This window comes from Ovis canadensis, chromosome 6, assembly GCF_042477335.2.
Source record: "Ovis canadensis isolate MfBH-ARS-UI-01 breed Bighorn chromosome 6, ARS-UI_OviCan_v2, whole genome shotgun sequence".
Lineage (NCBI taxonomy): Eukaryota > Metazoa > Chordata > Mammalia > Artiodactyla > Bovidae > Ovis > Ovis canadensis.
In genome coordinates, this window is record NC_091250.1 from 32345138 (window position 1) to 32369813 (window position 24676).

At 37.3% G+C, this 24676-nt stretch overlaps 1 protein-coding gene across 1 annotated transcript in view; it reads left to right on the top strand.

Annotated features, from left to right (window-relative positions):
• Positions 1–24676, top strand: part of COL25A1 (collagen type XXV alpha 1 chain) — a 527569-nt gene that overhangs the window by 330358 nt on the left and 172535 nt on the right. The window contains exons 6-7 of the mRNA XM_069593542.1: positions 1282–1308; positions 1458–1484. Of these exons, the coding sequence (XP_069449643.1) occupies positions 1282–1308; positions 1458–1484 (54 nt within the window). The remainder of the gene's footprint in view (positions 1–1281; positions 1309–1457; positions 1485–24676) is intronic.

A 24676-nucleotide genomic window follows, 5' to 3' on the forward strand; every position in this document is an offset into this window, starting at 1 on the left:
CTTGACTTTGACCTCACATCATATAAATGACCTTGGAAGAGGCAAAAATTTCTTAAGCGGAACACTAAAAGGGGTAACTATAAACATAAAAAATGTTAAATTGAATTTAAGAACTTCTGTTCATCAAAAATACCTTTAAGAGAATGTAAACTCAGTATGCAGTGTGGGAGAATATATTTGTAATACATATATTCTTTTCTGACAAAAGACTCATATGTAAAGAGCTCTTATCTGTCTATTTATCCAATGTATAATATATGATGAACTCTAGCAAATGATAGGACAACTCAATAGAAAATGATATGGATAAATACTGTATGGAAGAAGATACAAAGATACAAAATGGCCAATACATTTATTAAAAAGAGTTCAACCTAATCACTGGAGAAGTACAAAAATTAAAACACTCTGTGAAACTACTACACCTCCCACCAGCATGTCTAAAATGAATACCAAGTATTGGTGATGACACAGGGCAACTGAACATTCTCATACATTGCTGATGGAAGTATAATTGTTAGAACCATAGTGAAATACTATTTGACAGTATCTACTAATAATCCAAACATATGTATTCTCTGTAATGTAAAAATTCCACTCCTAGATATACACCCAATAGAAATGTATATGGTTTTTCAGCAAAAGACATACACTAGGACATTTATAGAAGCATATTTATAATAACCAAGATCTAAAAACTTCTGGAAACAAATGGATGTCCATAGTAGGACAAATACATAAATAATAGTTGATTCACACAGAGTGATATTATAAGGTAATGAGAATGATCTACAACTACACGCAAAATTTTGCATGAATTTCACACATGCTAAGCAAAAGAGGCGAAAACACCGAATGGATGATTCCATTTATAGAAGTACATTTATATAGAGTACAAAAACAGGTAAACTATTCTATAAGACGTCAGAATAGTGATTACTATTGGTGGTGAGAAGTAACAAGGAAACATCGCAACAGGAGCTTCTAGGTTTCTTTAGCTACATTCTATGTGCTTTAGATATATTTAGCTTGTGAAAATTTATTCAGGATTTTATATACTTATGACATATATGCTTTCCTGTTTATATATATGATACCATTTTTGCATTCTAATCATATTATAATTATAGTTTTAGAACCTAAAATTCCTTGAGAAACCTCACTGACAGTTACAAATCTGTGTCCTTTGCATGAATCTTGTGACTAACCCTAGCTGATCTAGTCAAGCTACATTTTAAAATTTATTTAAAAACTTTTCTCTCTCTCTTTTCCTTATTTCAGGGTCCTCCTGGTCCAAAAGGTGATAAGGTAAGAAAATATATAGCAGAAACAAATCAAGTTAGTGGAAATCCATACTGGCCTGACTTATACCATGTTATATTTAGATCTTTTTAACGAGCATCATCTACAGACTTTATTCTAAAAACTATCTATCTTCTCATTTTCCTACTCTACAGGGAGAACAGGGTGATCAGGGACCTCGGGTAAGTTGTTCTCTTCCTTTCCTGGGCAGAAAATTAGTTTTTAGCTCCAAATTCATTGAATTAAAGTAGCCCTGGATCCATAACTATGTTGTGTCATGTAATGGCTAACAGAAATGCCGTACTACTTACAACTGAAATAGCCTTAATTATAACTAATGTTTATATTTTGTTGCATTATCTTAACTTGATGCCTGTAAATAGGACACTCTACAACAATGATCCCTTCTGATTAAGGGCCAGAATCACAACTAAAAGTCAACAACAACCACCCTTCCATTGGCTATTGGGTCCTTCAGATTAGTATGCATTGTTTTGTAACATAGAGGCCATGTGGATTCCTATTGAGTTTGGCTTTTTTTGCAGTTAAACTTTATGTGCCATTGCATAAATATGTTGTATTATAGATGAAAATATTAATGCATTTTATATATTTTGTTCATAAGTTTGAATAATCTCCCTGGGAGATTATTTGAATTTCTTCTTCTTTATAGAATTTTAAACAGATAAAAGGTATAATATCATTTAGCATTCCAGGGAGGAGGGGCATTCTTTTATTCTTCTCCAATGTGGCTTTTTAACCCATCGAAACACAGTGGTGAATGCTTTGTTGTTACCTTGGTAGTGCCAAGTCCTCTGCCTCACATCTGTGCCTTATTACCCAAATGTTCAGACATACTGTTCCAATGATGTAGTGGCTCTGTGCAGACATACCTCTCAATTTTCTTGTGTCACTATGCACAAATGCGAGTATTTGGTTGAAGAGAGTCATTTTTTACAGCAGAAAAGCACTTTTAAAACTTTCAGGTTGAAAACAGACACTGTGTAGCGTTTTTGTGAAATTCACCCTGGGAAGTTAATTATGGAATTTACTTACACTGCAGTATCATGAAAGATACAGTCAATGACAACTTGAAAATTTGTAGTCTTACTCCTCTTGTTTAGGAAACTAGATGAACATTATAGTATGATTTACCTTCCTTTCTATTGTGCCATTTCTTCATGTAGAAATAATGACTATGCTTCAGAGCATTCTGTTTCTCCTGGCAGTTTTTCTGCCTGATGTCCAGTTGAAAGTTCATCTTGATGGTCAAGGATTAAACATCTTGAGTGGCATGGATGTGAAGGGAATAAAATTCTCATAACCTTCAATGATTAGAATGTATGTGGCAGTTATTTCTCGTGGCATGTTCCCATGCACTGAGTATCATTTCTTTCTACGTGCAATATCAAAATCACTCAACTTGCCCTTTCCAGGTAAGAGAGAAACTGTTTCTATTCTAAGAAATCTTCTTTTGGCAAAGGAAATGAAAGGGTGGTTCACAGCTTAGCTGTCATCAGTGTGCACACAGTCCTCATTTTCAAAAAGGTGTGTTGGCTTTCATCATTCCAAAAAGTGATGATTGATTATAAAGCGAGGCCAAATTTTCAGGATGAAATCTGAAACCATGTGAAATTCACCTGGTTTCATGTTGCATTACAAACTAAGACTTGGACCAGGTTCCTTGCAAGTGTGGCCAAAGTTCATGAACTACTTTGACGAACCTAGACTGCCTTTCATACAGATTTCAGCCAATTTTCACACTGACTGGGGCCAAGTTTCACACAATTCAGGGGCCACTTAGCATTTTAGCTGGAAAGTGGCAAAAACTGATCCCATTTTCATCTGGATTTTGCTTTGGGTTGAAACAATTTCGTTTGAATTCATAATGCAAGATGAATCTTTATGGATAAAAATTTAAATGTCCTGGGAAGTATATATGAGTGTGCGCATGAGAACTTATGGAATTGCCTGGCTTTTCTCAGATTCTTAATTTAGAGACAAGGCAGGACACATTCGGCAATCTTAGATTTATAATATGAGTAGTGTCAGCTACTTACTAGAAAATTCACAAATCAGTATGGCAAAATGAAGATTTTACATTTCCAGGAAAATCAAAAGTTAGCTAGAACTGGAAATGTCTTTAATTTTAATGAAAACCAACATTTCCCGTATTCTTTATGAGCACACTATTCCAGCTGATGCTGACAGAGGCTCTCTTTTTAAAAATGTAGATCTTTGTATTTAAATATCCTTTCCATTTTCATCCTATCATAGAATTTTGAATTTTGAACAAGTGTCATTCCAAGTAATTTATTTCTTTCCATAATTAACTATATGATCTTCCATTATTTTAATTCTTTGTTATATGACTTTCCACTGGGATGTATGCTATTTCCTTGAAAGTGAAGTCCTCTCTTTTTTTTTTTTTTGGCTCCCCAAATACCAGACAGGAATATAATAGGTCATAATATGTGAATCAAAGAAGGAAAAATTTGAAGATAAAATAAATATTAAGAAAGTAGAGCTATCTTGAAATACTTGGACATGTAGTTATCAATATATATTGAGTGTCTGCTATGCTCAAGGTACCATACTTAACACTATAGAGAATACAAATGTATCCACTTCTCTCTTTCTCTTCTAATATCAGCAGATTCAGCCTATTCTCATCTCAGCTTATTCTCAGTTCTTCATCGCTACTGTAGTATTCCAATTGATTTTGTTTCTACTCTTACCCTGTACAATGCATTTCCTAAACAGCAACCAGAAACCATTTTATGCTTTAAATTAAATTGTGTTACGCCTTGTTTTAAACCTTAGAATGAAATGCAAATCACTATGCTTGGCCTCCATGGACCTTCAAGATCTTGCCCTTCAGTTCACTTCAGTTCAGTCACTCAGTCATGTCCAACTCTTTGTGACCCCATGGACTGCAGCACACCAGGCCTCCTTATGCATCACCAACTCCTGGCAGTTTACTCAAACTCATGTCCATTAGGTTGGTGATGCCATCCAAGCATCTCATCTGTCTTCCCCTTTTCCTCCCACCTTCAATCTTTCCCAGCATCAGAGTCTTTTCCAATGATTCAGTTCTTCACATCAGGTGGCCAAAGTATTGGAGTTTCAGCTTCAACATCAGTCCTTCGAATGAATATTCAAGACTGATCTCCTTTAGGATGGACTAGTTGGATCTCATTGAAGTCCAAGGGACCCTCATGAGTCTTCTCCAACACCACAGTTCAAATGCATCAATTCTTCAGTGCTCAGCTTTCTTTATAGTCCACCTCTCATATCCATGCATGACTACTGGAAAAACCATAGCTTGACTGGATGGACCTTTGTTGGTAAAGTATTTTCACTGCTTTTTAACATGTTGTCTAGGTTGGTCATAACTTTCCTTCCAAGGAGTAAGTGTCTTTTAATTTCACGGCTACAATCACCGTCTAGGTGATTTAGGAGCCCCCCAAAATAAAGCCTGTCACTGTGTCCACTGTTTCCCCATCTATGTGCCATGAAGTGATGGGACCGGATGCCATGATCTTCGTTTTCTGAATGTTGAGCTTTAGGCCAACTTTTTCACTCTCCACTTTCACTTTCATCAAGAGGCTTTTTAGTTCCTCTTCACTTTCTGCCATAGGGGTGGTGTCATCTGCATATCTGAAGTTATTGATATTTCTCTCAGCAATCTTGATTCCAGTTTGTGCTTCTTCCAGTCCAGGATTTCTCACAATATACTCTGCATATAAGTTAAATAAGCAGGATGGCAATATATAACCTTGACGTACTCCTTTCCCTATTTGGAACCAGTTTGTTGTTCCATGTCCAGTTCTAACTGTTGCTTCCTGACCTGCATATAGGTTTCTCAGGAGGCAGGTCAGATAGTCTGGTATTCCCATCTCTTTCAGAATTTTCTACAGCTTATTGTGATCCACACAGTCAAAGGCTTTGGCATAGTCAGTAAAGCAGAAATAGATGTTTTTCTGGAACTCTCTTGCTTTTTCAGTGATCCAATGGATGTTGTCAGTTTGATCTCTGGTTCCTCTGCCTCTAAAACTACCTTGAACATCTGGAAGTTCACAGTTCATGTACTGTTGAAGGTGGGCTTGGAGAATTTTGAGCATTATTTTACTAGCGTGTGAGATGAGTGCAATTGTATGGTAGTTTGAGCATTCTTTAGCACTGCCTTTCTTTGGGATTGGAGTGAAAACTGGCCTTTTCCAGTCCTGTGGCCACTGCTGAGTTTTCCAAATTTGCTGGCATATTGAGTGCAGCACTTTTAGGATTTGAGATAGCTAAGCTGGAATTCCATCACCTCCACTAGCTCTGTTCGTAGTGATGCTTCTTAAGGCCCACTTGACTTCACATTCCAGGATGTCTGGCTCTAGGTTGGTAATCATACCATCATGATTATCTGGGTCATGAAGTTCTTTTTTGTATAGTTCTTCTGTGTATTCTTGCCACCGCTTTTTAATATCTTCTGCTTCTATTAGGTCCATACCATTTCTGTCCTTTATTGTACCCATCTTTGGATAAAATGTTCCCTTGGTGTCTCTAATTTTCTTGAAGAGATCTCTAGACTTTCCCATTCTATTGTTTTCCTCTGTGTCTTTGCACTGATCACTGAGGAAGGCTTTCTTATCTCTCCTTGCTATTCTTTGGAATTCTGCATTCAAATGGGTATATCTTTCTTTTTCTCTTTTGCTTTTGGTTTCTCTTCACAGCTATTTGTAAGGCCTCCTCAGACAACCATTTTGGCTTTTTTGCATTTCTTTTCCTTGGGGGTGGTCTTGATCCCTGCCTCCTGTACAATGTCACGAACCTCTGTCCATAGTTCTTTAGGCACTCTGTCTATCAGATCTAATCCCTTGAGTCTGTTTGTCACTTTCACTGTATAATCACAAGGGGTTTGATTTAGATCATATCTGAATGATATAGTGATTTTCCCTACTTTCTTTAAGTCTGAATTTGGTAATAAAGAGTTCATGATTGGAGCCACAGTCAGCTCCCGGTCTTGTTTTTGCAGACTGTATAGAGCTTCTCCATCTTTGGCTGCAAAGAATATAATCAATCTGATTTTGGTATTGACCATCTGGTGATGTCCATGTGTAGAGTCTTATCTTGTCTTGTTGGAAGAGGGCGTTTGCTATGACCAATGCATTCTCTTGGCAAAACTCTATTAACCTTTGCCCTGCTTCATTCTGTGCTCCAGGCCAAATTTGCCTGTTACTCCAGGTACTTCTTGACCCCCTGCTTTTGCATTCCAGTCCCCTATAATGAAAAGGACATCTTTTTTGGTTTTTAGTTCTAGAAGGTCTTGTAGGTCTTCATAGAACCATTAATTTCAGCTTCTTCAGCATTACTGGTCAGGGCATAGCCTTTGATTACTGTGCTATTGAATGGTTTGCCTCGGAAACGAACAGAGATCATTCTGTCATTTTTGAGATTGCATCCATGTACTGCATTTTGGACTCTTGTTGATTATGATGGCTACTCCATTTCTCCTGAGATTCTTGCCCACAGTAGTAGATAGAATGGTCATCTGAGTTAAATTCACCCATTCCAGTCCGTTTCAGGTCGCTGACTCCTAAAATGTCGATGTTCACTCTTGCCATCTCCCGTTTGACCCACCACTTCCAGTTTGCCTTGATTCGTGGACCTAACATTCCAGGTTCCTATGCAGTATTGCTCTTTACAGCATTGGACTTTACTTCCATCACCAGTCACATCCACAACTGGGTCTTATTTGTGCTTTGGCTCCTTTTTGCTTTGGCTCCTTTTTGCTCTTGCCCTTGCCTACTCTGTGAACTCATCTCGGACTGGTCTTGATCTCCGCCCACTATGCTCCATCCACCTCGTCCTCCACATGTTCTTTAAACACAACACACTCTCAACCTGATGACTTTCCATTTGTTCTGTACTGGTCTTCTTGTGATTGGGTTTTTCTTATCATTGATATTTCCTCTCAAATATCTGCTTGGGGAGAACTTCTTAGCTTCAATGTAAATCTGAGATTATCCTATTTTGTTTATTTATTTACTTGCTTCTTTTTAAGAAAGAGCATCTGCAAAACATTGTTGTTCAGTCACTCAGTTCTGTCTGACTCATTGTGACATTATGGACTGTAACATGCCAGGCTTCCCTGTCCTTCACTCCCAGAGTTTTCTCAAACTCATGTCCATTGAGTCAATGATGCCATCCTCATCTCATCCTCTGTTGTCCCCTTTTCCTTATGCCTTCATTCTTTCCCAGCATCAGGGTGTTTTCCAATGAGTCGGCTCTTTGCATCAAGTGGCGAAAGTATTGAAGCTTCAGCTTTAGCATCAGTCCTTGCCCTTCTTTAAAACAAAAACTCCACGAGAATAAGGACTTGTTCATACCTCCATCACCTAGGACAATAAGAACTAAATGAATATTTGTTGAATGTTAAAAGAAAATATTATTTCATCATTACTGCCTTCAAGGAGCTGGTGATCTCATGGGTGCCTGAATAAGAAAACTATGTGGTTGCAGATTATACGCCTTGAATAGCTATACTAAGCCATGCTAGATCAGTGAAGCATCTTCCATTTTAAATAACCACTGGAGACTATAGAAAAGATGGCATTTGAACTAGGACTTGATAAATGGGTAATCATTAAAAGATAAAATGGAGAGCAAGACATAAACATTCCAGGAAGAAGAAATAGTTCAAATAATATTACACAAGCAGGAAATGACAGGATTCATTTAAGGAAAAAAAAAATTCCATTTGCCAAGGAAGTAAGTTAAATATAGAAAAATTCTACCCATATAAATTTGCAAAACCCTTATTAAAGTTACATTATAGAACATTTTTAATGTCTTGTGTGGTGGGCGATAAGGATCCACTGAAGATTTTTGAGTATAACATTTATTGTATATTACCACTAGACTATTTAGTATAATTACCAAATGTTCCTTATGAAAATCTATATGGTAATAGTATCCAGTATGGAAAGGACTTGGAAAAGCCTGAAAGGAAGGAGACTGAGTAGACTAGGAAATGATGTCAGTCTTCTGGTCAAGGTCGCAGAAGTCTGGGCTCTAAGTCTTCAGTGGAGAATTGAGTAGAGGGCATGGACTGGCTCAGTCTGGAACATCAGGTTGGAAGTAAAGGGCCACACTGAGCAGAACTCAGTATCATAATGAGCAGTGGAGTGCGGCTAAGTTGGTGCGCCAAGGCAGAAATTCCAAAAGAATGACCAGAATATTGGAGAAAGCTCTATGTGCAGTAGAATTCGAAAGGAAATACTTCGATTTCCTTTGCATCATCTCATCAATAGTGTCTGCCACAAGCACCAAGCAAAAACGTGGGCAGACAGAAAGGGAAAACCAGGATTGTTACTAGTAGAGGAGAATTTGACAAAAATAAAGTCTTAAAGCAGAAAGTGAGAGAAAATTTTGACCCACACTGGATTTACATCCAAAATCAGTCATCATGGGTAAAGTTGTGACCATGTTAAGTTTTCTAAAAGAGAAGAAGAGAAGTAATCAGGGAGTAAAATTTAAAATATCTAGATGAAAATTTAACAGCAGTCTTGCAGCTAACTGGATGTTGGAGCTGAGGGTGATGAAGATAAAGATAGAGCCGAGGTTTCCAGCTTGATTCCTTGATAAAATTGGCCAGAAGAGAGTCAGGGGAATAAATGATAAGCTGAATCGTAGTTATGTTGAATTTGGGATCTTGATGAATTATTCCATTGGAATAGTGTAGCCAACCGTTGGAAATATGAGACTAGAATTCTGAAGTGGTGTCCCAACTGGAAAGAACAGTTACATCGCAAAACTGTCACAGAGTAACAATTGAAATCATAGGAGGAGAAAAATGAAGGGTGACAGAACGAAGATAGAAGCATTTTAGAAATATCCACTTTGAGCGAGTAGGATGGAAAGGAGACTCAGGAAACAGTGAGCATTCAAAGGAAAAACCACGACTCTGCAGTGTTTGAATAAGGCCAAATTACTTTTAAAAAAAGTGGCCATCAGACTGTAATAAAAAAAAAGCCACAGGGATGAGAGCTATTAAACAACAACAACAACAACAACCAGGGGCTCTGTAACAATCTAGAGGGGTAGGATGGGGAGGGAGGTGGGATGGAGGTTCAGAGGGAGGGGACATAGGTATACCTATGGCGGATTCATGTTGATATTTAGCAGAAAACAACAAAATTCTGTAAAGCAATTACCCTTCAATTAAAAAAAAAAAGAACTTTTGGACTTGGTGTTCTGGAGTCTTGGGATAGTAAGGAGGTGCATTTTGTTCAGTGGTGAGAGTGAAAGTCAGATTGCAAGAAGTTAAAAGTAAATGGTAGGAAAGATGACTATCTTTGAATGCTGTTGATGGCATATGATTTAACGCAGAAGAAATGACTAACTTTTTTGGCATGAGCTTTCTGTCAGTATACACTGAACCAATTTCAAGCCTACAGTTTTAGGTATAATATAACAGCCATAGATATCATTTGCTTTTCTTCTACAAGAAACTGAGAGTTAGATTTCCACAGATGAATGCATCCTGACATTGGAACTGCACTTCCCTCCTCGATTCTTGGGGAGATGTCATTACGGATTTGCTGTTCATCTTTGTTTTTGCAGTCAATCTTTGTTTTTGCAGTCAGACATTGCACTTCAGCAGTTAGGCCTTTGGGCTGTATGGTCAGGCAGGTGCGTTTCTGTGCTGTCAGTTACCATACTCATGCACAGTTTTCTTCATTTCATCCTCAGGGGTCTGTATTACAGACTGCTGAGGCTAAGCATTTGCTTTGTGTTCAAGTAGAAATTGGAGACCCACCATAAGGGAGTCGTAGGGGGTTTCCTAAGCCAAATGAAAGTTGGACTGAGAAATAATATCTCATGAAACAGTTATAATTGCTCATCACTTAGAGTTGTACAACTTGCAGAACATCTTTCTAGGTAAATTAAACATATCATCTCTAAGCCTTACTACAGTTCAGCAAAGTACATTATCAGCAAAGAAAAATAGGAAAAGTGAATGCAGTAGAGAGAGATGATTATATCCACATGGGCTGGGGTCGGGCTGGATAGGGATCAGTTCTAATTCTGCCACTATCTATCTTCATGGTTATGAGAAGGATTAAATAAAATAATGTATGAAGAATCTATAATAAGCCCTCAACAGGTCATAGCTGATTATTCTCCTAAAGTTTCACATGAAGAATCTAGGGTAAAGTAACGTGTCCAGTTCACACAATTTGTAAGTGATAGAAGTGGGATTCAAACCCAATTGTCTCAGCCTCTGGTTTGCGCGTCTCCTGGTGGATCATGCTACTTCCCTGTCAATCAAGTGGTTAGTATGGCCATCAACCTCAATATGAAAAACTTGGGGTTACCAAAATATCTAAGACTGGATTATTTATTTATTGAGTTCTTAAAATATGCCAGCCACTCTATGACAATATGTATTTCAACAATTCTGAGGGCTTCCCTGGTGACTCAACAGCAAAGAATCACCTGCCAATACAGGAAACGTAGGTTCGATCTCTGGGTGGAAAGATCCGCTGGAGAAGGAAATGGCAACCCACTCTAGTATTCTTGCCTGTGAGCCTGATGGGCTGCAGTCCATGGGGTGTCAAGAGTCAGACACGACTGAGCGATTAAACCTACCTACTCACAAACTGCATTTTCCATGTACTCCATCATTTATTCTCAAAGGTGAGTTAGTAGCACAGATTTTTTTCATTTTTCTTTGACGTGGGCCACCTTCAAAGTCCCCATTGAACCTGTTACAACATTGTTTCTGTTCTATGCCCTGACTTTCCAGCCTCAAGGCATGAGGGATCCCAGCTCCCCGACCAAGGATTGAACCTGCCACCCCCTACACCAGAAGGCAAAGTCTCAACCATTGGACTGCCAGAGAAGTCCCAGTAATACTGGTTTTAATATGATATATTTATTTTTCTGATGTAGATTGAGCTCACATGGGTTAAGTGACTGATTCTAGTTCTTTCACACACATCTCTTGAAAGACAATGCTGGAACTCAACATGAAAATCAAGTTCTGCCCTCTTTCCATGTTAGGCTGCCTCCAGATCACCTCTAGGACCTTTTTCAACTTTAGGATCCATTCCTCTATGAATCAGAAAAAGTTGGGGAACACAAATGAAAATAAGTGCGTCTTTTTTCTTTGCAATCATGATAGTCACAGTCTTTACAATTCATGCACTGTCAACCCTCCGGGAAACGAAGGAATGGCTGAGTGCCACTTAGTAAACCCTGGAAGCTGTTGTCATGGAGCTTAGAGAGGCAAGGCAATGCTGACTTCCATCCAAGCACGTCAGAATATCCAATCAGCTTGTCGTGATACAGTTTCACTTCTCAGCTCAGGGGCACCAATTTGGAAATTGTATAATAGCAAGACCCTGGTGAATTTGCTGTTAGTGATTTTTTTTCTTCAGGATAGCCAAATGAATGAAGTCTGTTTTCTGTAGTTCATGATGCTGTGCTTACATGTTCTACAAGGTATTTTGTTGCAAAGCTTCTCTTTGCAAAAGAGATTGAGTTATATTTCTAGATCAGAAGCTGAACCAGAATGTCAAGTGTAAAAGACTTGAGACTTTTCAGCATTTCCACATTGTTGTCTGCACCCACTGTTACTACCGACCTCTCTCTCCTTCATTATCAAAAAGGACTTTTGCCCAGTTCATGCAGACTTCTGCCCTCATCATGAACCACAGCCCTGGGCTTTGATGTTAATGACTCAAATTTCATTTCTCTGTCTTAGTGACTTAAAAGCAGCCTTAAAAATAAGCGAAGCTATTTTAATGTTTCATCCTGTCTTTTTAAATTAGGGTATTATGTTGTTCTGAAATTGTGGTACATTTGTTAGTCAAGCTTAGGCAGTAAAATGAACAGACATGATGAAGTTATCTTTTGGCTACAAATTAATCTTCTAATCAGTTGGCTACTATCCCCTTGCCAAATAACACAAAGGCCTGATAAATAAAAGATTTAGTGGTTATTGGTCTCAATATCATCAGCCAACAGCTGGTCTTAAATGAGTCCTGAGTTCTCACAGTTTCAATAAGCCACCCAGGAGCGCAGCCTAACTATTTTCATCAAATTCTCTTCTCTTCCCAGTGTATTCAAATAAATTTTCATAACAGCTGGGACTATGAAAAATTGATAGCATCTTAAAAACATCTTCAGCAAGACAGATTAAGTTCCAGAAAAGGAAAGCATTTAGAAGTTTATTTTATTATCTTAACCTTTGTTGACTTAAATGATTAAACAGATTCTTGGCTCTGCTAAAGCATTTAGGCCTGGATATTAATTTGATGTTCTTATTTACTTAACCCTTGCCTTTCTCTTTAGCCCTAATGAATACACTACTCATTTGGTACTGAATGTATTGCCTGTGAAAAGGGAATGGATATAACACAATGGAAAGAAATAAATTGTGAGAAAATTATTTTAATGATTTCCAGATTCAGGAGAAGTTGGCATGGAAACTGCAAGCTCATTAAAATTTGCAGACATTCTTGTTATAATTTATAATCAGAGTTCTTTTTTAAGTGTTCTGTCATACTTCAAACCACTAAGAGGCCAGGAGCATTTGTAAATTTGTCCTAATGTGGGTTAATTTAAGGAATAAATTATTTTTACAAACAATTATTGATAAGTAGACAATATTTCCCTTGGAATTCAATGTTGGAAATTACACCTCAGTTATTGACTTTATTACTGTGTCCATTAAGGGAAAGAAAAAGAGGTATTATGAGATGTTGAGGAAGAGACTCTATTTACGTCACTTTAAGTCTTGACATTTTTTGTCTAATGTGAAGTATAGTACATATAATCATCCAGTGGGATAAGCTTTTATACAAAATATTTGGAAGTAAAAGTGAACATTTCACAAAACTCTCATATATAAATACACACACACATAGAGTACTTGAAAAAGCCTGAGGTTTGAATCCTTAACTGAAAATTAAGAGCTTTAATTAATAATTCACAGTGGAATTATCAGTGATCATAGATGTATTAAAATAAAACCAAATTCATTCCTAAGTATATCCTTTGACAAGGAATTCTGGAGAATAATGCCAGCTGGTTTAAATAACTGTTGGATTTCCTTTTAGTCTTTTTTAATGCAGTGACCTTCATACTAAGATAGCTACTCATTATGTTTTATGAAGTAAGGGAAAGATTTCATTTGTCTACACTTGTACTCATTGCTTATATCAAATGCAATATTCTTTTTTTAAGTTATTTTACTTTTTTCATGATTTATATATCTTGACTTACACGTTACAATCTATTCAGGCTAATATGATTTATTTCACATTTTTCTTGAGAACTAGTGGAATGAAAGATTTTAGATGTATATATATATATTTAATATTATTCCATTTATATTTCTTTTGTTGGAATTTTGCAAGTGCTGCTTTCTGTGAAATATTTTCTAAATAAAGAATTCCTTGATAGAAAATTACATGTACACCCGTGGTGGATTCATGTCAATGTATGGCAAAACCAATACAGTATTATAAAGTAAAAATAAAAAGTTAAAAAAAATAAATAATTCCTTGATAGAAAATTGATCTTTTCTGAAATGCAAAACTAGACAGCTGATTTTATTCTTTATTTTATTTTATTCTTTTGTCTTATATTTAAGCAAGATAGTTTTCACCTGAATTCACAATAATTCAAGTGATTAGTTAATTAATTAGATTTATTAAACCATATAATATGTAGCTATGATTTACATTAAGTAAACATATAGTAAAATGTGGAGGAAAGACAGATTTGGGGACTTTCAAGAAAGAGAAAGTAAGCCTTTAGGTAAATAAAATCTGTATTTGAAATGGACAAAAAATAAAACCTAACATACTATAGTTGGTAACATCTATAAATAATGCTAAGTTGCTTAACATCTGTAAATAATGGGCATATTGCAAATAGCAAATACAGCAATTTACACTAATAAAATCCGACACAATTACCACCTTTCTTTTTCCATCACTCCTAAATGCAAAATTATAGTTGCAACAAAATGTTAATGAGGTGGATTAACCAAATAGAAATCATGAAAGTATGAAACAGCAGATTTTTAACGGTGCATCAGGATTTGCAGACGGGACTAGAATGCAAGACTTTATTTTTGACTCATCCCTTCAGACTGGGTGGAAAAATGGCTTATTCATTGACAGATCGTGTTCAGGGAGAACAGTTCCTGTAGGTCTGAATGAGAGGGGTCTCTGGAAAGTCATTTAGTGCCAGACAGCAGCATCCTTTCATAAGCATACCTCCACTAATGTGTCCAGCAGCTCCTTGTAGGAGACACAGGCTGTAAATCACAAGTGGCAAACAAGACTGGCTTTGTAGGAAAAAGATGTCAATTGTGAGGTCCTACTTCACATACAATTCTAAAGTGACTAGAGAAAGTCAGGAAGATTTGATTGTCATTCCTTAGAAGTTAGTTAAATTTTATTTGAAAAATGTTGGTATTCAGATAAACCTTTGTTGACCACTATTATTTTTATTATCACAAGTAAACTTTTAAATGACTTACACATAACAAATAATAATAATTAATAACATTGCAACATTATTGTTTTTATATTTCACATACCAAGAAAACTTCTGGACCTTCTTGTCCTACTTGATGACCTTGTAAGTTTAGAATAAATCTGTTGATGGAGAAGTCTAAGTGATGGATAAGGTGGCATTCACATCCTCTAATATAGCATTAAAATATCAAAGAACTAGGAGCATCAGACTGTTTTTCCAGGACAGGAAGTACAGTTAGCTCCAGTCTGAAAGGAATTCATTAGAATTAAGATAGGGAAATGCTGGTGAGCAACTAAGAGAAACCGGCATGGCAGAGAGTCACTGCTCTTCTGGCTTGAAGCCTGTATGATGTGATGTGAAATAGCAGGAACTAACTATAACCCTAGGAAGTACAAAGGGGCAACAGGTGGTAATTCCTGCCTCATTCACCATGTCTTCAAAAGGACATGTCAGCCTGAACATTCCAAGTTTATTGGCAGGTGAGAAAAAAAGCTACCCAGAGACACCACTGGATTTTTAATTAAGAATACATTCAGTGGTTTTAAAAAATAGTTTGATTGCTTGAGTCTTTCATCAGTTTATTTTTAGAAGCTGAGTTAATCTATTTATCTAGATTATTAAAACTGTGGCCCAGCTCTGAAAGATCGTACCCAACTCTTGACTGCATCATAAAAGGAAGCCATCAGTATGTGACATTTCTGGGATGGCTGAAGGGAGATTCTTCCACTGGTGAAGTAGGAAGTGTGGAATGAAGGATGTGATGAGGAGCTGTGCCCACAGAACACGCCAGAGAATCTTCTAAAACACAAGTTACCTGTGTTTGGTAGTTTATTTATTTCAAGGTGTACAAGTGGTTTCTCATATCAAACACTTGCTTTTTTACAACAATGGCTTAAAATATTATAATGCTTGTTATTCTGTATGTAGGTGTTAAGACAGATATCATTCTCATTCAGTTCAGTTCAGTCGCTCAGTCATGTACAACTCTTCGCGACCCCATGAATCACAGCACGCCAGGCCTCCCTGTCCATCACCATTTCCCAGAGTTCACTCAGACTCACGTCCATCCAGTCTGTGATGCCATCCACCCATCTCATCCTCGGTCGTCCCCTTCTCCTCCTGCCCCCAATCCCTCCCCACATCAGAGTTTTTTCCAGTGAGTCAACTCTTCTCATGAGGTGGCCAAAGTACTGGAGTTTTAGCTTTAGCATCATTCCTTCCAAAGAAATCCCAGGGTTGATCTCCTTCAGAATGGACTGGTTGGATCTCCTTGCAGTCCAAGGGACTCTCAAGAGTCTTCTCCAACACCACAGTTCAAAAGCATCAATTCTTCCGCACTCAGCCTTCTTCACATCCAACTCTCACATCCATACCTGGCCACTGGAAAAACCATAGCCTTGACTAGAAACCTTAGTCGGCAAAGTAATGTCTCTGCTTTTGAATATGCTATCTAGGTTGGTCATAACTTTCCTTCCAAGGAGTAAGCGTCTTTTAATTTCACGGCTGCAGTCACCATCTGGAGCCCCCAAAAATAAAGTCTGACACTGTTTCTACTGTTTCCCCATCTATTTCCCATGAAGTGATGGGACTGGATGCCATGATCTTCGTTTTCTGAATGTTGAGCTTTAAGCCAACTTTTTAATCTCCTCTTTCACTTTCATCAAGAGGCTTTTTAGCTCCTCATCACTTTCTGCCATAAGGGTGGTGTCATCTGCATATCTGAGGTTATTGATATTTCTCCCAGCAATCTTGATTCCAGCTTGTGTTTCTTCCAGTCCAGCGTTTCTCATGATGTACTCTGCATATAAGTTAAATAAGCAGGGTGACGATATACAGCCTTGACGTACTCCTTTTCCTATTTGGAACCAGTCTGTTGTTCCATGGCCAGTTCTAACTGTTGCTTCCTGATCTGCATATAGGTTTCTCAAGAGGCAGGTCAGGTGGTCTGGTATTCCCATCTTTTTCAGAATTTTCCACAGTTTATTGTGATCCACACAGTCAAAGGCTTTGGCATAGTCAATAAAGCAGAAATAGATGTTTTTCTGGAACTCTCTTGCTTTTTTGATGATCCAGCGGATGTTGGTAATTTGATCTCTGGTTCCTCTGCCTTTTCTAAAACCAGCTTGAACATCAGGGAGTTCATGGTTCACGTATTGCTGAAGCCTGGCTTGGAGAATTTTGAGCATTACCTGACTAGCATGTGAGATGAGCGCAATTGTGCAGTAGTTTGAGCATTCTTTGGTATTGCCTTTCTTTGGGATTGGAATGAAAACTGACCTTTTCCAGTCCTGTGGCCACGGCTGAGTTTTCCAAATTTGCTGGTGTATTGAGTGCAGCACTTTCACAGCATCATCTTTCAGGATTTGAAACAGCTCAATTTGAATTCCATCACCTCCAATAGCTTTGTTCGTAGTGATGCTTTCTAAGCCCACTTGACTTCACATTCCAAGATGTCTGGTTCTAGATTAGTGATCACATCATCATGATTATCTGGGTCGTGAAGATCTTTTTTGTACAGTTCTTCCGTGTATTCTTGCCACCTCTTCTTAATATCTTCTGCTTCTGTTAGGTCCATACCATTTCTGTCCTTTATCGAGCCCATCTTTGCATGAAATGTTCCCTTGGTATCTCTAATTTTCTTGAAGAGATCTCTAGTCTTTCCCAGTCTGTTCTCTTCCTCTATTTCTTTGCACTGACTGGTGAAGAAGGCTTTCTTATCTCTTCTTGCTATTCTTTGGAACTCTGCATTCAGATGCTTATATCTTTCCCTTTCTCCTTTGCTTTTCACCTCTCTTCTCTTCACAGCTATTTGTAAGGCCTCCCCAGACAGCCATTTTGCTTTTTTGCATTTCTTTTCCATGGGGATGGTCTTGATCCCTGTCTCCTGTACAATGTCACGAACCTCAGTCCATAGTTCATCAGGCACTCTATCTGTCAGATCTAGGCCCTTAAATCTATTTCTCACTTCCACTGTATAATCATAAGGGATTTGATTTAGGTCATACCTGAATGGTCTAGTGGTTTTCCCTACTTTCTTCAATTTAAGTCTGAATTTGGTAATAAGGAGTTCATGATCTGAGCCACAGTCAGCTCCTGGTCTTGTTTTTGTTGACTATATAGAGCTTCTCCATCTTTGACTGCAAAGAATATAATCAATCTGATTTTGGTGTTGACCATCTGGTGATATCCATGTGTAGTATTCTCTTGTGTTGTTGGAAGAGGGTGTTTGCTATGACCAGTGCATTCTCTTGGCAAAACTCTATTAGTCTTTGCCCTGCTTCATTCCACATTCCAAGGCCAAATTTGCCTGTTACTCCAGGTGTTTCTTGACTTCCTACTTTTGCATTCCAGTCCCCTTCTCATTAATAAGAATTATTCTGCTTATAGAGATAGATATATACACATATGTGTATGTGGATATTTACTTACAATTACACTGCCTATACTGTCTTAGCAAAAAGAGTTCTCCATCAGCACAGATTATTATTCATATACACAATGTATAAACACATAAAATGTGAACCAACCCACTCTTGTTCATATTCTGACTCCTATTAAGAAAAGGCATGTAAATATTGAAAGCAATTTGTTAAGTTCTTCTGGAAGTAAATGACATTTCTTCCTTAAGTGCTTTTTAAAACAGCATTTTTGTGCTCAGTGTGGCATTTTAGAATTATCTAAAGAGATTATAAGTTAACTTTAATAGTTTCATGCTCAATTTTTCTTTGCTCATGTCTTAGCCTGCAATGAACACTGTTCTCTATGTTCCTTTGCAAAGTAAGATGGAAATGATCACAGCAACAGTCCTTGACAGTCGTATCCACGTGGCTCTGACTCTGCAGTGGTCTACTGACCGAGCTTTCTCATGATCATCTTTAGGAACAAGGAATTTCCTTGACTTGAATATCAGAGGAAACTTCGCGATCTAATTCAGAATTCAGTTGCTGTTTCTTTGTTGTAGCTGTTCAGTAGCTCAAACATATCCGACTCTTTGCAACCCCATAGACTGCAGCATGCCAGGCTTCCCTCTCCTTGACCGTCGCCTGGAGTTTGCTCAAACTCATGTCCATTGAGTCAGTGACCCCATCCAATTATCTTGTCCTCTGTCGTCCCCTTCTCCTCTTGCCTTCAATCTTCCCCAGCATCAGGGTCTATTCTAATGAGTTGGCTCTTCACATCAGGTGGCTAAAGTATTGGAGCTTCAGCTTCATCATTAGTCCTCCCAATGAATATTTAGGATTGATTTCCTTTAGGATTGACTGATTGGATCTCATTGCAGTTCGAGAGACTCTCAAAGAGTCTTTTCCAACACCTCAATTCAAAAGCATCAATTCTTCAGTGTTCAGCGTTCTTTACGGTTCAACTCTCACATCCTTATGTGACTACTGGAAAAACCATAGCTTTGACTATACAGACCTTTGTTAGCAAAGTAATGTCTCTGCTCTTTAATATGCTGTCTAGGTTGGTCATAACTTTTCTTCCAAGGAGCAAACTATGGCTGCAGTCACCATCTGCAGTGATTTTGGAGCCCAAGAAAATAAAGTCTGTCACTGTTTCCATTGTTTCCCCATCTATTTGCCATGAAGGGATGGGACCAGATGCTATGATCTTCATTTTTTGAATGCTGAGTTTTAAGTCAGCTTTTTCACTCTCCTCTTGCACCTTCATCAAGAGATTCTTCAGTTCTTCTTTGCTTTCTGCCATAAGAGTGGTGTTATTTGCATATCTGAGGTTATTGATATTTCTCCCAGCAATCTTGATTCCAGCTTGTGCTTTATTCAGCCTGGCATTTCACATGATGTACTCAGCATGTAAGTTAAATAAGCAAGGTGACAATATACAGCCTTGACGTACTCCTTTCCTAATTTGGAACCAGTCCGTTGTGTTCCATGTCCAGTTCTAACTGTTGCTTCTTGGCCTGCAGAGAGGTTTCTCAGGAGGCAGGTAAGGTGGTCTGGTATTCCCATCTCTTTAAGAATTTTCTACAGTTTGTTGTGATCCACACAAAGACTTTAGCATAGTTAATGAAGCAGAAGTAGATGTTTTTCTGGAATTCTCTTCCTTTTTATATGATCCAACAGATGTTGGCAATATGATCTTTGGTTCCTCTGCCTTTTCTGAATCCAGCTCAAACATCTGGAAGTTTTCAATTCACATACTGTTGAAGCCTGGCTTGGAGAATTTGGGGCATTATTTTGTTCATGTGAAAGATGAGTGCAATTGTGTGGTGGTGTGAACATTCTTTGGCATTGCCTTTCTTTGAGATTGGAATGAAAACTGACCTTTTCCAGTCCTGTGGTCACTGCTGAGTTTTCCAAATTTGCTGGCATATTGAGTGCAGCACTTTCACAGCATCATCTTTTAGGATTTGAAATAGCTCAGCTAAAATTTCATCACCTCCACTAGCATTGTTGGTAGTGATGCTTCCCAAGGCCCACTTGACTTCACATTCCAGGATGTCTGTCTCTAGGTGAGTGATCACACCATCATGGTTATCTGGGTCATTATCATCTTTTCTGTATAGTTCTTCAGTGTATTCTTGCCACCTCTTCTTAATATCTTCTGCTTCTGTTAGGTCCATACTGTTTCTGTCCTTTGTTGTGCCCATCTTCATGTGAAATGTTCCTTTGGTGTCTCTAATTTTTTTGAAGAGATCACTAGTGTTTCCCATTCTATTGTTTTCCTCTATTTCTTGCATTGATCACTTAGGAAGGCTTTCTTGTGTCTCTTTGCTATTCTTTGGAACTCTGCATTCAGATGGGTATATCTTTCCTTTTCTCCTTTGCCTTTCATTTCTCTTCTTTTTCTCAGCTATTTGTAAGGCCTCCTCAGACAACCATTTTGCCTTTTTGCATTTCTTTTTCTTGGGGCTGGTTTTGATCACCATCTTCTGTACGTTACTAACCTCTGTCCTTAGTTCTTCAGGCTGTTTCTTAGCTACCTTATTTCTTTATATTTCTTAATGGTTGAGGACATCAGAATTTTCTAGAATGGACTCTAACATGTTCCTTGCATTTAACATAAGTTATAGAAGCACCTTATAATTTTTCAGTCTTGGCTCTTCCTTACTTTTAATTTATTTTTATTCTGAAGAACTGTTCTTTGAGAAGGTAAACATTGGAAAAATTGTAAATCATTAGTATAGTTTTATCAGATGTTTTGAAAATCGAAGCTATTTTGTGTTAATCAGCATGACTGATGATTAGCATGACATATGATACATCATGGACTTCCCTGGTGGCTCAGGTGGTAAAGAATCTGCCTGCAATGCAGGAGACCCGGGCTCGATCCCTGGGTTGGGAAGATCCCCTGGAGAAGGAAATTGCTACCCACCCCTGTATTCCTGCCAGGGAAATCCCACAGACAAAGGAGACTGGCAAGCTACAGTCCATGGGATCAGAAAGAGTTGGACACAACTTAGTGACTAAGCGCAGCATGACACAGCATATGGCAAAAAGCCCCTAGCTACCAATTAACCATTGTTATTAATTATTTACATTTCTTTGGTATTATGTCTTATTTTAGAAATTTATAGTCTATATGACAATTGCAATAATTTTGATAATGAAAACAATAATAAGAAATATTTTACCTTTATATTGTTATTTTTTATCCACCAAGTAGATAACTACTATGTTTAAATTAAAACCTTCATCCCTTACATATACCACTTTTATTTTTTTGGTATAGATAAACATAAATTACTTCTACTTTGACAAAGCAAAGTTTCTAAAGAATTTTCAGTGTTGGGAAATTCTAGAGTACAACTTTATAAAGCCATTTTTGTTGCCTTTTTTGCTCAGTACAAAGTTACTTTCAGCCTTACAACCTTTTGTTTTGTAGTCATTCATAATTAATCAATAATATCGTAAAAGGAAGTGAACTTTGAGGAATAACAGGAAGAAGGGAATATTTGGACTTTTTGGATCTGTTCAGAAAATTAATGTAGAGATTTACAACTTCATCTTTCATTTTACACTTTGAGGCAGAAACGTCAAACAAAATTGACATAGAAAAAGCTTTCTATGTTACCAGTACAATGTTGAACATTAATGCTGTAACGCTATCCTATTCTTTTGATATTACTTCCACTTGGGATCCCTATAGTTCTAATAAAATGTGTCAGAGAAGAATGCAGAGTTTGAGTTATGGTATCTAGCTAGAATTTTATCAAGTAACTTTTATAATAACTCAAGATTTTCAGAATGTGTCACATGAAATGGCACGTGCCAATAGGGTTGTAGTTTGAGAAGTTGTCACAGCTTATATGAGATTTCTTTTTAGGGTGGAGAGTAACATTTTTGGTTGTAGTGGGGGAGAGGAGTGCAATCTCTTTATTTTTCCTTATTTTTGAAATGTGCTATACTGTTTTGTACCATCTTCCCTCTATGTTTTGTTTTGAACCAATAATTCTCATGAGACAGAAGCTACAAACTGTGTTCAGTTCAATTCAGTTCAGTTGCTCAGTCGTGTCCGACTCTTTCTGACCCCATGAATCACAGTACTAGATTCCAATAGTAGATACATTGTTTTTGGCTTACCCAAATTACTTGTTAATATTTTAATGTTGGGCAGTTTCACACAAAATCTTATTTTAAAACTCCTCTGGGAAAATTAGAGAATCTGATACCACTGGGTACGTATTCTTTTATAATATCAGTTGGCTAAAGCTGGATGGAATCTCTCTGCTTTAGATAGGGCGTGTATCTTGCCCACTTTAGTTATTTACATACCAGAGTTTGTAATACTCAAATTAGAGATGAAGATGATTTTGCTTCTGATATTACAATGACGTTCATGTGTGCTAAGTCGCTTCAGTCGTGTCCAACTCTTTGTGACCCGATGGTCTGCAGCCTGCCTGGCTTCTCTGTCCATGAGGATTCGCCAGGCAGGATACAGAGTGGGTTGCCTTACCCTCCTCTAGGGGATCTTCCTGACCCAGGGATCGAACCTGCAGGAGACGTAAGAGACAGTTTCAATCCCATCAAAATAGACACAGGTAACAAAACATCCGATGACAAATCATTTCTCTTATATAAGGATACATTATTGCCTTTGATTTAATTTACATGTAATTTGTTTTTAAATTACATAGAATTCTTACAGTGGTAATTGTCAACCTATGGTATTAAAGAATTTTTTAATTAATATACCAAGTCTGTTCAAAGGTCTAAATTAGGAATAGTTCAAGGTGATAGTTTTATACCAAGATGGAAATATAATATATGCTGTCTTTCAAAATTTTGTTGGAATATAAATTGTAAATAACAGAATTTTTATTAAGCTACCCCTTTATATATAGAATAGTAATTAAATGACATGCAATAATATTGAAAGATATACTTTAGTCCTTTAATTATATATGTTTAAAATTAGAAACAGTACAGACATTGAAGGCTTACTCTTCAAAGTCATTCCTTTGATGGAAAAATGCAGCCCCTAGTTACAGAATTTCCTCTAGGTTTTTCTTAGCAGTATATAATGTGTTGGTTTATTACTTAAGATAATAGTATATTGTAGCTAAAGTTCACAGATATTTAAAATCATAAGTTTGGTTCCATATGTTTTTATTGGACCCAAATAATTTCCTTTATATTAGTCAGTATACTTCTACTTTAAGGCACTGTATATTTCTTCTGGGTTTTTGTTGTTCTGGTTGTTTAGTTATATTAATGGAATCATCTCCCCTTATAAACATTTCTGAATAAATTGCCTTTATGGAGCACCAATAAAAAAATAAGTTAATAAATTGTTTGGAATTGCTCTTTGTAGCTATACTGACAAATCCTAAGGAACAGAACTAATTTGAGTGATTATTATTTGACCCTCTTTTCTCTATTCTCCTTGATGTAAAAATAACTTGCAACCTGATTTCTCTGAGTGTAACAGATACGGAATCTGAGGGTGTGGTTAAATGATTTTAAAAAGATGGCATGAAGAGGATCCTATAAAGTAGATCGTATTTCCCTTTATGAAAAAGAGCTGCATGCATTTGAAACATTTTTTCTTATAGTATGTTTAAGTGCTGGATAGTAAAGAAACTAAAAACTGACTTTTTATTAGAATTAAAAAGTATTTTGGCAATGTCAGAAAGGATTTCCAGGTAAATCTTGACTGTCCTATTCTAAAAGGGTGGTGAGAGGGCAGATAATATGAGTAAGAGAAATTCACTTGCTGCTCTATTAACTTTTCTCTTATAACTGCAAAATAAACTCATTTCACAGCCAGTCAACTGACTAAAAATTCACATAGGATATCCTAAGCTCATGATGCCTGAGTTTTGTTCAAATACCTTTAGTGGCAAGGAGCTTGCTCTCTTGAGAAGCAGACTGTTCTAATTCTAGACAGTTCTAAATATTACAATGTAAACTTAGTCATTCATTCATTCAACAAATATTTATTGTTCATTCTTTTTTCTTTTTTGTCTTTTTTTTTTTTTAATTTTAAAATCTTTAATTCTTACGTGCGTTCCCAAACATGAACCCCCCTCCCACCTCCCTCCCCATAACATCTCTCTGGGTCATCCCCATGCACCAGCCCCAAGCATGCTGTATCCTGCATCAGACATAGACTGTTCGTTCTTTTGGATTAGCATCGGCTGTTCACTGCTTCCTATCATTTAGTTTTCGTCCTGCCTTCTAAACTAGTTCCTCTTCCACATGACAACCTGTCAGGGATTTTATAGAAACACCGAGTGAAGTTCAGGGTTGCAGTGACCCCTAAAGCCCCGTTGGTTCAGATGTGCATCTCAACAAGAAGAGCACAGCATCAGCCTGACTACTCCGTGTGATGTGCCCCAGGCAGTTCTGAGCCTATTCAAAAT